Source organism: Tachysurus vachellii, chromosome 24 (genome assembly GCF_030014155.1).
Source record: "Tachysurus vachellii isolate PV-2020 chromosome 24, HZAU_Pvac_v1, whole genome shotgun sequence".
Taxonomy (NCBI): domain Eukaryota; kingdom Metazoa; phylum Chordata; class Actinopteri; order Siluriformes; family Bagridae; genus Tachysurus; species Tachysurus vachellii.
In genome coordinates, this window is record NC_083483.1 from 1,036,044 (window position 1) to 1,052,677 (window position 16,634).

The 16,634-nt window shown below is 41.0% G+C and overlaps 2 protein-coding genes across 2 annotated transcripts in view; one reads left to right on the forward strand and one right to left on the reverse strand.

Annotated features, from left to right (window-relative positions):
* slc5a10 (solute carrier family 5 member 10) overlaps positions 1-16,634 on the reverse strand; it is a 35,440-nt gene that overhangs the window by 5,982 nt on the left and 12,824 nt on the right. Inside the window, exons 9-12 of the mRNA XM_060860274.1 lie at positions 13,827-13,962; positions 1,906-2,013; positions 1,661-1,811; positions 1,326-1,494 (exon numbers count right to left, since the gene is read on the reverse strand). Coding sequence (XP_060716257.1) covers positions 1,326-1,494; positions 1,661-1,811; positions 1,906-2,013; positions 13,827-13,962 — 564 coding nt within the window. The remainder of the gene's footprint in view (positions 1-1,325; positions 1,495-1,660; positions 1,812-1,905; positions 2,014-13,826; positions 13,963-16,634) is intronic.
* fam83gb (family with sequence similarity 83 member Gb) lies at positions 2,778-16,476 on the forward strand. Its single transcript, XM_060860273.1, has 5 exons — positions 2,778-3,894; positions 8,751-8,918; positions 9,582-9,706; positions 11,344-12,604; positions 14,832-16,476. Exons 1-5 carry the CDS (start codon positions 3,445-3,447, stop codon positions 15,225-15,227), a joined length of 2,400 nt encoding a protein of 799 aa, XP_060716256.1. The 5' UTR covers positions 2,778-3,444; the 3' UTR covers positions 15,228-16,476.

The following is a 16,634-nucleotide window of genomic DNA, read 5'->3' on the forward strand; positions in this document are numbered from 1 at the left end:
GTAAGTAACTGTGATCTGTTTGTTTAAGGTATTAGTGGGCGGGGCTGTGTGATGACACATAGGAATCTCTTCCTCTTCTTTACACACCTGATGCAGATGAACACCATCTGCTTCCTCATCGGTTCACTCTGACTGAAAATCCAGACATTCAAGTTAATGAATGGAGGACCAGAGTCTCAAAAGTTTCATATAATCCCACATTCACATTTTCTTTGTTCTAAACAGAGTCACGAATTTTCTCAAACCAATTTTCAAAATTAAAAAAAAAAAAAAAAAAAAAAAAAAAAAAAAAAATTTTTTTTTTTTGTTATGATGTCCCAATGTTTCCCAGAACATGTTTATTTCCTGCTTGTGATTAGGTTTTATTTGAGACACAAATTTGACTGTAGTTTCTCTTGAAATGAGTTTGAAAATCTATATCAATAAAATCTGGTAGAAAGCAGCAGCGGATCATCAGTGACTTCACTGAGTTTATGTAGCCAGTACGTAGCTAATCCAATCGGAGAAATTCCTGGACAAGCCACACCCACACACAACAAACTATAAATGACACGAATTACTGAAAAAATTTTTAAAAATCAGTGTACGGCTTTGTTTTATCCTTTTATACCACAGCAAACCAGTGAAATTAGTTATTATTCATGACGTTATTAACAAACAATAGGAAAATTTTTATCCGTTTAATGTTAACAATTTAATTCTAGCTCTCGCTAATATTATTTCCCCACCAGCTTCTTTTTTAAGTTTAAGTTGTAACAAATACCACAGATCATCACTTTCGTGAGAAACTGCAAATTCGTAAATTGATTTTAAAACATTGAAAAATATTTGCTTTTTAAACTTTCAGCATTCACTCTGTACAAAAAATAAATAAATTCTACAGTAAAACAAAGCATTTAAACTGGATTTTAACAATTTTCTGTGTTTCTTACTAAATAATTATTTTAGATGAATCCAAATATAAAAGCTACTTGATACTGAAGACGTAACAGCTACAAAACCTCATCAGAAACGTGGGAAGGTTCATGGTATCTAATCATAAACACGTTTTGTTTCACAACAACTGAACATTTATCTTCAGACTGATGACATTTACATTCCTTGCATTGCTCCTAAATCTTTAACGTCCGTTTATCTTGTTTTTCCGTCTTTGAGTGTTTGCAGATGATTTGTGGCGACAAATTGACAAATCTGTTTTTTCTGTCTTTTCCATCCTGATTTATACTTTAGATAACGCAACACACACTCGCTGTACAAATCCGAATAAACATTGAGTCGAGTGCTACAGCTACATGACTGAAAATTCTGTGTGTGTGTGTACGTACTGCCTCGTTGGTTCTTTTCCAGAACACTGCCATGACAAAGATGGCAGTAACAGGTGGCGCCAGGTAGCTGGTCACTGATTGGATGTAAACGTATAGCTGTCCGCTGTTGGCGTTCTGAAGAATCGGGATCCAGACCACGCTGATGACAACTAGGATCACCGTCACGATCCTGCTCCAGTACAAATAAAACAAAATAACCACAAAAGCAGTGGAGCGTTTTTATTAGAAACCGTCTGACCAATCAGAAACAAGTATTCAACAGCACTGTGGGATAAATTATCTAAAGACGATTTTCTTCTTCTATTTCCAAATGTTTCAGAAGCGAAGCTCACAACCTGCCGACTAACAGCAGCTCCTTCTCGCTCGCTCCTCTGTGGTACTTCTTCCAGATGTCCATGGTGAACAGAGTGCTGCTGCTGTTAAAGATGGAGGTCAGCGAGGACATCAGGGCGGCCATAATCACCGCAATCATTAAGCCTCGCAGCCCTAAAACATACACACACACAGTTATTAATATTAATGTACAAGATGTTTCCAGGGATATCACACACACACAAACACACACAACACATCTTATTACCACTAGGCATGAGCTCGATGACCAGTTTGGGAAACGCGATGTTGGAACAGCCGACCTCCGCTCCACACACCTTCATACATTCCTCAGGATCCACACAGCCCACTGAATCTGACAATTAACACACACACACACACACTATTGCACAATAGGCCTCATTTACCCAAATATTTAATTGCAAATTATTCTTAGTGTTTCGTTCAGTAGTTCAGGAAAAAAAAACGTGTCCTGAGTTTTTTCAAATTTTCACATAATCGAGGGGTTTCTGTGGCACAGAATTTGTAACACACATTACAATTTTTACCCAAAATTTCTTCCCTGGCCTCACCAATGAACACTCGTGACATAATGGAGTCTGTGCCCTACATAGACAACTTCTGCAGGAAGGAAGGAGTGATTTGTGCTTCAGCCCTGGGGTGAGGCCATGAAACTGGATTAAAAATATCAGACTTGTTTTGTCTTGTAGAAAAGTAAAGTGAAACTAATGGTTTATTTAGCCTCCAGATCATTTCATTACAGACAACCTTAAATATCCAGCAATAGTTGGTGGGTTTGGAGACAACTGGGTGTGTGGTTCTGCTGTCTTTTACTAAAAACTAAAAATAATAAAATATTATAAGAAAGAAAGAAAGAAAAAATGGTTTCCTGTTTCCTTTCATGTTTTTAGTGTGTAATTACAATTTAAGGCCTCTTAAGTCTCTTTAGATGTCTCCAGTAGCGTGTGAATGGGCTGTGTGTGTGTGTGTGTGTGTGTGTGTGTGTGTGTGTGGAGGAGGAAGTGAAAGTTCTCGCGATTTCCCTTTTTTGACCAATAAGAACGCTGCTCCGCCCCGCGAACGCCCGCGCGTGCCAACATTCACCGCCGCGTCATCGTGTTCAGGACCGGATCTGGACAGAACCCGGTCTGTGTGTGTGTGTGTGTGTGTGTGTGTGTGCTCGCGCGGTGTTTATGAGCGGAGTGATATCACGACTTGTTCGTCTCTCCGTGTCCCAGTAAGAAGAGACGCAGCTTTTCCTCTTCAACACTCAGCATGTGGAGCAGAAACGTTGAGCTGAAAGTTTCTCACACTGAGTTCCTGTGAAAGTTGTTTTTTAAGTTGGTGGAGTTTTTGTCAGCAGAGGCGGTGTACCGGGAACGGACGTGGAGTCAGAGCCGGTCACGTGAGTGAGTGAGGTGTGTGTGTGTGTGTGTGTGTGTGTGTGTGTGTGCTGTGGACCGGTGGGAGGTTCGGTCTCCCGGGCGCTCGCGGCGCTTTTGTCCTCTTTTACCTGTCGGGTGACTGAAAGCTGATCTACCGACTCGAGTTCACTTCATGTAACGAGCAGAAACACCATGAAGTAACCACGGAATTCTCCTGGAAGCGGAATAAAGCTTAGAATCTTAACATTAGTAACGATCTTGAGGATGAAGTTAACTTTACAGATAAACACGTTTACGCCTGGACACGCGCGCGGCCGCGTCACTTCGAAGTAACTTTTAAACCTGCGGTTATTTATTTATTATTATTATTATTGTTATTGCTATTTATTTTTATATCAGAAATGGCTCTGTCCCAAATCCAATGTCTAGACGACAACCACGTGAACTGGCGTGTGAGCGAGTCCAAACCCGAGTTTTTCTACAGTGAGGACCAGCGGCTCGCGCTCGAAGCGCTCATCTCCGGCGGCCGGGAGGCCTTCGAAACGTACGTGAAGGAGAACGAGCTGCGGCCCTTCCTGTCCGAGCCCGAGCTCGAGCGTCTCACGCGCTCCGTGGAGGACTACCGGCCCGGGGCCGAGCATCCCGACACGGCGGACAGAGAGGAGCGCGCGCTGTCTCTGCAGTACTGGCCCGACCTCTCCGACATCTCCATACCGGATTTAGACCTCGGATGGCCGGAATGTGCCTCGTACCGCGGAGTCACGCGGGTCAACGTGTACACGCAGCCTCCTGTGGACGGCCAGACGCACATCAAGGAGGTGGTGAGGAAGACCATTGCGCAGGCGCAGAAGGTACTTCGCGCATCATAACTCAAAGAAATATTTATTTCAATTTCAATAATAAAACTTTTTTTTCCCTACAATATAAAACAAACACGTCCATCTGTGATATTAACCGTCTTTGTTAATTAGTATCTACAAAGACTACACACACACACACACATACACACACACACACATACACACATACACATACACATACACATACATACATATACATACACGCACTCACACACACGCACTCACACACACGTACACGTGCACATACACACACGCACTCACACACATACATACACATACATACACGCACTCACACACACACACTCTCACACACACGCACTCACACACACACGCACACACACATACATACACATACATACACGCACTCATACACACACACTGACACACGCACTCTCACACATACACGCACTCACACACACGCACACACACATGCACTCACGCATCACACACGCACGCACACACACACACTCTTCAGACATTGTCATGTATCAATCTTTCAGTAATATTAGTTATTTACTTTCAGTATTATTAGTTATAAACCATTACAATGTGCATGTGCTCATCACACTAAACTAATCCAAACCTACAGTTCTGACCTTGCTGTAGGGGGCGTGGCCACACAGGTTGCTCTTTACTATGTTAAGTGACCATACTGGTCACTTAACATACCGACGTTGGTAGACTGTACCATTCCCCTGTGCTAGGAAGTAAGCTAGACGTCCTGGCATCTTTGACACGTCTTTTATATTTGATCATTCTGTTTTTAAACATTTGGTCCAGTGATAAAAAGATAGAAATGAGCGAGCAAAGCTGTTTTTGTGAAGGCCATTACTGTAAAATCTGTAACACTGTCAGCAATTATCATGTTGTCATAAGATGAAAGAGGAAGCATGAGATCTGAGACGAAACACGAGTTTGCTTAGTCATGAACATGGCACATTTAGGTAGCATTCATTTCAGAGCTGGGCTCCAAACACCACAGTATACATGAGGCAGTCATTTTCTTTCTGAGAAAATATATCTTGTTTTTTAGACTCTTTAATTCCAGAACATTCCACCTCAAACATATCCACACTCTATAGAGGCATCACATAAACGCCATGTTTCTGAGTTTTGTTAAAATGTCCTAAAAGTGTGTTAAACCGCTTCATGGAACCTTAAACCCAATTTAAAGCTCTGCTAATCAGTGATACGTGAATCCTCATGAGACACAAACAGAACACGTTTTATGACTGTAATGCTGTTCATACTATTCAAATACTAATCCCATTAAAGCTGTTACAGTGATTTATTGGAGCTAACGACACAACACAAATCCACAACACATTAGGAAGTCATTTTAGGGTCTGCAAACAAATCGCAACAAATAAAATCATGATGCGAGCTGTAAACTTCGAAGTGCGATGTGATATTGGGAACACGGCAAACTGCAACAGAAGCACGATTTACTGTCATACAATAACAGTAACTTTAAAGGGAGGTGATTAAATAGATATATTACAGTCCCACTAGAAATGATTCGAATGAGTCGAGTAACTTTCTCAAAAATTTGAAATATTTTCATGGGTGGAGGAAGTTGGTGGAGTTTAGGACCTGGAATCCACCTTCGACCTACTGTAACTAGGTCTCTGGTATCACATTATTGCCACGTTTTCTAGTTTTATAAAAACCTCCTGCACTTCTATCAAAATAACTCGCAGTAAAATTCACACCGTACCCGAAATGTCGTGACTTCGCAGTAAAACACAGACACTAGCTAGACTTAACTAAATTAATATCTTTTACGTGCTGCGCATCGTGGTAATGCCTCCGAAATCGCCTTTGGGGTTTTATATTTAAAAACCCGCCCATGCCTTACTGTTACCATAAAAATGCTGACGTATTAAGACGAGCATTGATGTAAACCCGTCTTGTCACAGAAAATAAATCAACACCTTCTGACTAATGTTGAGGAATTCTTCATACACTGTAGCTTGTCCTGAGGGGTTTTGTGCATTCTAGCATCTGAAGAATTTGGGATTTGTTCAAAGAAGCATGCCAGCGTGCTCCGTTCTGTAGCTACAGACTAGTGTTGCGAGTGCACTTTGGGGCATGTGTTGGAGGCAGACTGCTTTGCTTGCTATTCAGTGTGGTAGTTGTGTGGTTTGGGACCCAGCCCTGAGACGCCGGTGTGGTCGGCCTGGGATTTCCCTTTATTATTTGACTTCCCTGAATATTTTGACTCCCAAAGGCACCAGAGGATAATAAACAGGTTCGCAGGTTAGAATGTGACCGCGCTATTGAACGAGACGACGGCATGAAGGGTTTGACGGAAGCTCGGCTGTTTAAAGACCCTCTCGGGAGTCGCCGAGTATGCGTGAGAATGTCAGATTCGTGGCACAGACGCAGCCCCTCCCCCACGGAAGTACTGAATGGACCGTGAAAAAATAAAACAAAAAAAAAGCCAGACTTTAATACAGTCAGAATTAATCAGAGGTTTTTGTGTCCTGCTTCTATTCATCCGCTTCAAGCCGTCATCACTGACACATCTGCAAACGTTCTGAGTCAACAAAAAGGGAGCGTGTTAAAACATGCTGTCGGTGCCTCAGCACACACACACACAAACACACACACACAAACACACAAACAGCATCGTTCTACCGCCTCATAAAAGTATTTGGACCCTCATTGTCAGTGCATGCACAGAGAGGCCTTTGAGTAAAAGAAATGTGAGTGTGAGTGTGTGGGTTTATGTGAGATTGTGTGTGAGTGTGTCTGTGTGTGTGTGTGTGGGTGTTTGGGCATTTTTTTAAATTACTGACCCCATAAAAATAGGAGTCTTTCACATTACTGAGTCCTCATAAGCACTTACAAAGAATTCTTTACTATTCTTTAAAAGTTTAGATCAATATATAGCTTAGAATTAATTAACTTCATGTATAATTTTATCAGTGTTTGTGTGTGTGTGAGAGATAAGGGTGAAAGTATGTGTGTGTTACTGTAAGCTGTTTGTCATTAAATTATAGCTTCAGTTGAAAGTTCAACGAGTTCAACAAAACACTTGAAGACAGAACAGATAATTACATTAACAATGATGATGATGATGATGATGATTATTATTATACATGATTATGTATATATAAGGGATGATATTTAATTTAAAAAATCATTTAAGATTTTGTGACTTTATTCTTTAAATGCTTTTTTAACTTCACAATTCAACACCATGTGAGCAGAAAAAACTAATTCTGTTCTAGGAAAACGATCAACAGTGTTGTTCATTACCATCTTACAACATTCTGCAATTCTGCCAACACTGACAATTACAACAGGATTTTTTTTAGCATATAACCTTAACTATGAAGTGTATGTCATTTCTTAATCAGAGTTCTAGCTCATGGTGTGTTCCAGCTCATCTTACACACCAGTAATCAGATACATCACTCATTATCGCACTGAAAAGGTCCCATGTGCATCAACCAGTCATACTGGGTGTTACTCCACCCACCAGGTGTGTAACCACCCCCAGGCTCCAGGCTACGGCGAGGCCCCACTCCCAGCAGCTGGAGCCGCCGCGTTCGTCTCGCCTGTGCCTACAGGCAAAATGTCTAGCACCAAAACGTAGCAGGTTACAGAATCGATCAGTATTGGGAGTTTGGAAAGTCTCAATATCATCATTAATACTCACTCACTCACTCACTCACTCATCTTCTACCGCTTATCCGAACTACCTCGGGTCACGGGGAGCCTGTGCCTATCTCAGGTGTCATCGGGCATCAAGGCAGGATACACCCTGTATGGAGTGCCAACCCATCACAGGGCACACACACACACACACTCTCATTCACTCACACAATCACACACTACGGACAATTTTCCAGAGATACCAATCAACCTACCATGCATGTCTTTGGACCGGGGGAGGAAACCGGAGTACCCGGAGGAAACCCCCGAGGCACGGGGAGAACATGCAAACTCCACACACACAAGGCACAGGCGTGAATCGAACCCCCAACCCTGGAGGTGTGAGTCGAACGTGCTAACCACTAAGTCACCGTGCCCCCCATCATTAATACTAATTAAAAATAATTATTTCGCAATTAAAGCAGCTATTTGTTGTTTTCACTTGACTACTATAATATTAACCATAACCACCTGGAAGCCCCGCCCCTTCCCCTATTGATATTGTTTACTGATGTGAAATTTGCATATTCGGCTAACATTATGTCAGGACTCAGCCCGGACTTTGGCCATGTGCCATTTGATTATGTTCTTTGTTCACGTGTCTGCCCCGCCCTTGTCTTTCCCCACCTGTCCTTCATGTGTCATGATTATCATTAGTATTTAGTTGAGCCGCGTTGCCTTGTGCAGCGCGGAATCCACTGTTGTCTTGTCCTGTCTTTAGTCCGTGTGTTGTTTAGTGTTCCCTTTGTTATTAAACTCCGTTTGTTTTGCTATCCTGTTCCGCGTCATGACACATTATACATGTGTGTTTGTGTGTGTGTGTGTGTATATATATATATATATATATATATATATATATATATATATATATATGTGTGTATATACTTAAAATCTGTTAATTACATTTATTAAAGACCCCACTGAGATATTTACAATAAAACAGAGAAAATGTGGTCCATGTGGATTATATTGAATATGGACTGTTACGCTTTGTCACCAAGCAGTTCCTGACTCTCCAGCTGGTGGTAGTATGATGTCCTAAACTTTATATGACACTTAATATAGTGGAAATGCTGCTTTTTTTGCCTTTAATCTTATCCACAAAAGGTCAGTAAGACCCCAAGCTTTCATTCCCCTCCCCTGTTTTAGGATGACTACAGTATGCTCATGTTGATGTTTTCCAGCTCATCAGCATAGTAATGGACGTTTTCACTGACGTGGACATTTTCAAGGACCTCCTGGATGCCGGCTTTAAGAGAAAAGTGGCAGTGTACATCATCATCGAGCAAGCGTATGTTCAGGACTTTCTGCAAATGTGTGATAGAGCGGGAATGCACAGCGGACACCTGAAGGTGAGCTCAACATCACATCACTGCGCACACACACACACACACACAATCAGGTCCACACCCTCACAGCCACTTCCTTGGATCACATGAAACCTACTAGCACTGTATAAATGTGTGTGTTGTATTTTTAGGTGTGTGCACGAACATTCTGAACATGCCACTCGCTCTTATACTGTGAGAGTAACGGCAATAAAACAAAGGCATTTTAACTATTTTTACCTTTTTTTTTTCAACCATAGATCAAGAGCTTAAATGTGAATAAATCAATTATTTTTTTTAAACTTATGTCTTGACGAATTAAACAAATTTTTCACAGGTCCAAGAATAAAAATCAAATAGTTTGTGTGTGTTTGTCAGTGCAGCTTAATGCGTAATTTTCATAAAGTAAAAACCTCTTGCATAAGTATTCACAAGTGTGCACAAAAATCGCACTTTAGCTATATATATATATATATATATATATATATATATATATATATATATATATATATATATATATATATATTTAATTTTCAGGATTTAAAATATTAAAAAAAAAAACCACCAGCAGTGTAGTAGCGGTGTAGTAGTAACAATGTGCTGAATTTAGCATGAAAAATGTTGTGAGATAAAATGCAAGTTCAGATGTAAGTGTGTGTGGTTTTTTTTGCCTCCTGTCGCATGCAGTATCTGCGGGTCCGCTGCAGCGGAGGCTCCGAGTTCCACACACGGTCAGCCAAAAAATTGCAAGGTTCACTGAGTCAGAAGTTCATGTTCGTGGATGGGGATCGTGCCGTGTCTGGATCGTACAGGTGTGTTGATGTGAATTGTGTTTGTGTGTGTGCACAAATTCCATGTGGCATTTTTAGGTTTTTGGCTCAGAGCGTAATTGTATGTTGACGTGGCTTCATAAAATCTAGCTATGGGCCTCGGGTATGTGGGTAGTTGTCTATAAGGGGAAGTCTGCAAGCAATCATCAATTCACACCTACTTTTCTTTGAACGAGCAGTAAAATGCTCATTGCTGCTATGCAGTAAAATATCCTACAGGTACAAATTTACTGCATGCACTATACTTTAAATTAGAACTGGGTTCATTTCTTATAAATACTGGGTTCATTTCTTATAAGTACTGTAATTAAGGGATCAACTTTAATCCAGTTTAGTTTGTAATTCTGATCTGTAGCAAAGTGTCTAAATTATTTAGGGTCAATTAGGCATAAGTAAAAAATAACTCACATGGGGTTGTGCTGTTATGGGAAAATAATCAACTACTGGCTGGTGAGTCTTATGTCAGACATTGTTTTTTTCCTTCTATACCACAGCAACCTGTCAATGGTCACATTTAGAAGAGCAAAACATTTTAATTTTACCTATCTACAGAAACAATTCATTTTTCATTTACAGCCTGAGAATCAAGCTATCCTTGAGCTATGCTAGTCCTTGATGCTAAAAGCACTGACACGACAGGTTTCTTTCTAAAATGAATCTAAAATGTTCAAGTGAATCAACACCTTCTGACCAATCACCATCACTGTGCTGTAAAGAATATGAGCGCGCTTATAACTCCTATAAAACTTGCTAAGTGTTTTCATTGTTGTGAACTGAAGTGATTTCATTGCCATGACCTGAAGTCAAGCACTGAAGTGAACTTCCGTCTGTTTGCACTATTCAGATAGGATTAGTTTGAACACGGTTTAGACGATCAGGCAGAGTAATTATTACGAGAGTATCTAGTGCAGCTCGAATTTGTCTTGTCAGTAAAGTTTATGGACTGTACAGTGCCACGCCAAAAAGATTACGGCATCTTTTATCTGCCATAAAGCAAGCGGTTAATTGACCCAAGGCGATTTACTGTGAATTGATATATCAGATCATATGTCAGTTTGTGGTTTTTCATTGAATTAATGCACTTTGGGCTTCACTTGTAAGGACAAAATCCATGTTATTAGTGCTTATAATAAGTGCAAAAAAAACTGCTTATACTGGCTTTCAGGATGACTAATAAACATAGCATTAAATCAGAAATGCAGAAGCAGAAAGTGGCATAAAGTTTTTTGGTATCATAACAAACTGCTTTTTACCTCCTTGTTGACTTCATGATCAAGGAAACAAAGCGGCTGGTAAAGGATTAAGACGCTTAATGGACATTCTATAACATTAACTGTAACTTTAAATGGATAAACAGTATAACATCCTTCTTTAATACATAAAATTGTGATCTGTGGAACAAACATTAGTGTTAGTGCTTGTGTTTGTTCAGAAATAAGAAAACCTGCAGCTTTCTGGTCCTTTCCATAAAAATTCTGTTTCTTATAGAATGTGTAGAGAAGATGTTAGTGCGATGTTAGAAGATAAACAATGCAAAAGTTCACTCATATTAACTGACTAAAATGTAAATGTAAAAACAATGATTCTTTGACTTAACAGGACTGTCAAATGTGTTTCAGTTTTACATGGACGGCTTCCCGTTTTGACCGAAACCTCATCACGGTCCTCACTGGACAGGCAGTGGAAACCTTCGACAAGCAGTTCCGTGAGCTCTACTTGACCTCCCGAGGTGTCAACCTCTCTAAAATCCATCTGGTTGACCTTCCTGAGCCTGATCCAGTCCCTGTCCCTTTACCTGCCTCTGTCCCATCAGCGGCCGTTGCCAGGAAACTCATCAACCCCAAATACGCCTTGGTGGAGACAGCAAGCCGAACCTCGTCAGACAAAGTACCAAGTCCCAAGGATAGCTCGCAGAATATCTTGCCTCAACCGGTTAAACGTCACCGTGACATAATTGAGAAACCACCAAATCACCCTTGGCTCATAGACTTGCCAAAGGCAGAGCTCATTCCATACCTGCCTACATGGCCGGACCCGGACCCAACTAGTGATGTCATTGGATTCATAAACATTCGGGACACAAGCAAGCCGCTGCAGTCGCATTTGATGCGCTCGCAACTGTTTGAAACATCACAGGCTATTCGTTTTAAGGACCCTTTTATTGCTCCCCCAGAAGAGCCACTGCCTGAAAAGGCATGTCCACGTGTTAGAGTTACCCAGAATAGCAAAACAAAACCACCAGACACTTATGTGAAACCAAAGGACAAACCTGAAGAAAAGCTTCCACTGGAGCCCAAGATGACACCTGTACCCCCAGACACTGCCAATTCTGGTAAAACTGCTTTGCCTCCTAAACCAACAGAGCTTAGCTCTCAGGACAAAGCTCAGACACACGAACATCCTCCAGAACCTCCTGTGCCAAAGCCACGCACCCTACAGCTGTTGATGACCACAGGTGTTGGACCGGAAAACGTGCAAGTCACCGTGGTCAGGAGAAGCGACATCAAACCTCATGAGACATCTAGCTCAGAGGAGAATGGAGAAGCACCTGAGGCACATGATTCAGCGTCTGACAATCAGAATTCAGACTGCAAAACTAAAGACAATGACACGGACAGTAACAAGAGTCCTGAATTAGCCTATTCCACACAAGACGAGGGCTCCACAGCATCAGATGAGTACTACGAGTGTCCCGACCCAGAACACAGCAGGCTTGCTAACGGTGGACTAATCGGCTCAGGACGCGTAGCAGAGAACTGCCCTGTGAATATAATGGCACGATTCTCACAATCTATGCTGGACCTGAGGCCAGATAAAAGCGCAGACCTGGACCCCACAGACAGGAACTTGCTGAATGTACAGAGCAGATACACAGGAAAGGTAGGGGTGTGTGTGTGTGTTTGTGTAAAAGTGGAAAGTGATTTTTATCAGGAGTTATCTTTTCAGCCGGACCTATAAACCAGGGTGTGTCTCAAGTGTATGCGGTTAATTGAGGTGTGTTTACAGGCCTATGTGCCTGTATGCTAGAAAATGTACCAGGGTGTGTTGCAGCAGGCTTGAGCATGCTGTGAGAACTTCAGTCAGTTCAAAATGGACACATTAAAAACATTTGCTCTGAATCTCTGAGAGAAACAAATAACAAGAAAAAAACATTTAACGAGATTTAGAAAACAAAATCTAGAATAAAGCTAAGACTATAAATTAAATATAGTCCTGTTCGCGTGTAGCTAGCATTTTGACAATACATGATGTGTGTCATTTAGGTTTGTGGGTTAAGAAATGTTAATGTTTTATTATAGTTTAATTATGATTGTATGTAATATTTACAAAAATATAATAACACTGAAAGATTTGGCACATTTGTTCTATCCCTCAGATAAACACTCTTTAATTTGGTGAACTGAAAAGAAAGTCAGTATGTCACTTGTACACGTTATGTCCAAGCGAATGCTCTATAGATCATATCTGCCCCACCCCCGTTAACAAGCAGGACTAAACGCTTTAATGAGGGGAGTTAGGGATCTTTAGTTCAGCCTTCACCATGATGCCAGAGAAGAGAAGGATCTTGAAGCTTTCTTGTGGCTTGTAAGTCAAATTATCTTTAGGAAGCCTTTAAAAGAGAGCTTTGGTACAAGCACTGAACTAGTGAAATGTTGGCCATCGTGTCACACAAGCTACCCAAGCTATAGACTGTTGTATCTCATATGTACAAAAAAAAAGTTTTCGTGTCATCTACTAGCAACAAGTTATTATTTCTTGGCTGTTTACCATAACTGCTTTAGAAAACTTGTCTGTGCATGTCAGGTCAACAGAATCGCTTTCAAGACACAATGATTTATGATTTATGAAGTCATCTAAGTACATTTTTTGTTTTGTTTATCTATACTAATTACTTAGGATTTGGAAGCAGAAATACTAAAGATTTTTTTAATGTTACCATAGTTTCCTACATCAAAGAAGGAGAAAATGGAAAACCTTTTCTCAAACAATGTAAATATGCGTTCTATATGTAAAGTGATAGTAAAGCTCATCAGTATTGCTGTGCATATTCAAGTCTGTAATAATGATCTACTACGTCCTAAATGACTGTATTGTGTAATACCTGGGTAGAGCGCTCTGCTGATCATGCCAGGAAGGATGATGAAGATCATTGGTAGCATTTTCAGGTAGCTGGCGAAAATCGATGCCCCTTTAGCATGGCTCAGGTTTTTTGCCGAAAGAGATCTCTGTACGATAACCTGAAGAGTCGAATATTAATCAGAATTATTCCTTTTACAGTTTATCAGTGTCCATCGTACACGTTGAAAGAATTTGTGCTTATTTAGCAAAACAAATGGCAACATTAAGGGGGTCATGGTGGCTTAGTGGTTAGCACGTTCGCCTCACACCTCCAGGGTTGGGGGTTCGATTCCCGCCTCCGCCTTGTGTGTGTGGAGTTTGCATGTTCTCCCCGTGCCTCGGGGGTTTCCTCAGGGTACTCCGGTTTCCTCCCCGGTCCAAAGACATGCATGGTAGGTTGATTGGCATCTTTGGAAAATTGTCCGTAGTGTGTGATTGCGTGAGTGAATGAGGGTGTGTGTGTGTGTGCCCTGCGATGGGTTGGCACTCCGTCCAGGGTGTATCCTGCCTCGATGCCCGATGACGCCTGAGATAGTCACAGGCTCCCCGTGACCCGAGGTAGTTCGGATAACCGGTAGAAAATGAGAGAAGTTTTTATTTGATTTCAGATTGGTAGCAGGTTGCTTTTGCTAACTACTCAGAAATCTAGCGCTTACTAAATAAAAGCTTATTCCAGGTGATACCCGAGGTAGTTCGGATAAGCGGTAGAAGATGAGTGAATGAATGAATGAATGGCAACATTAACTAAAATATTTTGCTATGGTATGGTGTGTCATTTGGATTAGCCATATGATTTTTGACGGTACAGGAAATGCCTAAATCTACAGAACAAATACATGTAAAATTCACTGAAGGTCAAAGGACATGGAATGTGAACATTGGAAGTGGGTAGGACTTTTTTTTTCACTGTTATTAACTCAGTGTTTTTGAGTTCCTTGTTGACAATAATATGCAAATTTGTGATACCACCTTCCCCTTTCCCTCTCAGGTTTGTCATCCAATGGAAATCGCTTCCATGCGTGAAGCCTACAACAGAGCCAAAGTAGTGATTGCTAAACCAGGAGTGTACCATCGCCCTCCGAAAAGTAGCACCCGTGTAATCGGAGGGCACCGATACTGGCAGGGCAAACTGGCTACGACGCAGCACGATGTGGGCCGATCCAGCCGCTCCCCCTGCAGGAGTATCCCGCCCGGAGGACTAAAAACCAGCCAATCACCCAGTCAACGGATCTCTCACGCGCACTCCCCTTCGCCACGGAGGAACGAGACGCAGATGCCATTAGGAATCCATATTTCTAAACTCTCCAGCCTCCAACACCTTAGAGGCAGGGTCCCAGGAGTTATGGGTGACAAAAAAGGTGCACCCGGTCGCAAGGATTGTTAACCGGGAAAAAAGCAGAAACAGTGCATGCTAATTTAGTTAGTGTGTGACTATAAACAAAACTAAATTAAGTTCTTTATGGTTTTCTAATGCAAATTAGTTCTGATGCCCTGAGGTACAGTTGGACCAATCCCATGGGGCAGGTTGGTGGATTTTCAAAGTATTTACTTTCAGGACTTTATGTGGTATTTCCGGAGCTTGCTTTCAAAATGGTGGAGGCATGTTAAAGGAAAATTGAAGCACTCTTCATAGCGGTCCTTCTTATCATGTACTGGTCTGAATGATTTGGCTAGTACCGTCGTGTTCATTCGGAATGTATTCTCTACTGTTTGAATGTGGATTTACATCCAAAATCGTAGCACATTACAGTATGTACTGGACTGTTGGTGTCTCACACACCATGTTATGGGGCTGCTGTGAAATGGTGATGGATTTGGGATCATGGTGGGTGAACAAGATAACACGTACGTTACAAACCAGTTTATTTTGCATACATATACAAATCAAACAATTCCTTGTCTGGGTCACGCTTGGACAATTTCCTGCTGGAACATTAGGAGGCGTTCCGACAGAAGGAAAAAAAAACAGATGTCTTTACAGATAAAACCGACCCAAATGCAGGGATAGCTAACAGACACAATTTATTACAAAAAAAAGACAACATAAAAAAATACCAGGAAAGGACTTGGGGAAAGAAAAGTAATCACAATTCTAAAAACTACATAACTAATTAGACAAACTGGAGACACCGAACGGAGACCACAAACAAGACACACTGCTTGAAGGTCCCCTAATTTTTCAGCAGGAAATTGTCCAGGCATGACCCTGACATACATAAGCAAGCTACAGTGTTGGAAACTTATTCGGTCATCGTGCACAAATGAATTCCATGTGATTTTTTTTTCTCGACCAGATTTTCTCTATCAGAGGGGATCAGATTTTAGGAAATAGGTGTTAAATATGATTGTTGATATATTTGTTAATGGTACACATGTTTATCTCAGAGCAAGACACCTTCACCCGCTGAGGTAATGTATTTAAAGTTTGAAATTGATATAGGAGGAAAAAAAAACATTTTCTTAAATGCTAAATGCTACTGAATATGAATTTGCTCATATGACTTTATACGGATTCAAGAATACTGTTTTGCTCCTCATTGTACTCATTGTACTAAATTGTATTTGCCGTTGTTTTCTGAGAACAGCCATGTTGCTGTCAGTAATTAAAGAAGGTTGTTTTTTTCATAGGCCAACATTTTTTGTTGATTCTTTATTTTGTCTTGAATTTGGAGTGAGGTGGAAAGTTTTACCTGATCGCTAACATTTTGTAAGTTTGGAGGTCTTTATTTTGACAGCAGTTTTTGCTTTAAAGCTAGAAAGTTTTTTTTCATGGTTAAATTTAGCTGTCTTG

Excerpts from the sequence above, each read along its gene's own strand:
- fam83gb (XM_060860273.1), top strand. The coding sequence starts at position 3,445 with ATGGCTCTGTCCCAAATCCAATGTCTAGACGACAACCACGTGAACTGG. Across the intron at positions 8,919-9,581 it reads TGCACAGCGGACACCTGAAG|TATCTGCGGGTCCGCTGCAG; the intron begins GTGAGCTCAACA and ends TGTCGCATGCAG. Across the intron at positions 9,707-11,343 it reads GCCGTGTCTGGATCGTACAG|TTTTACATGGACGGCTTCCC; the intron begins GTGTGTTGATGT and ends AATGTGTTTCAG.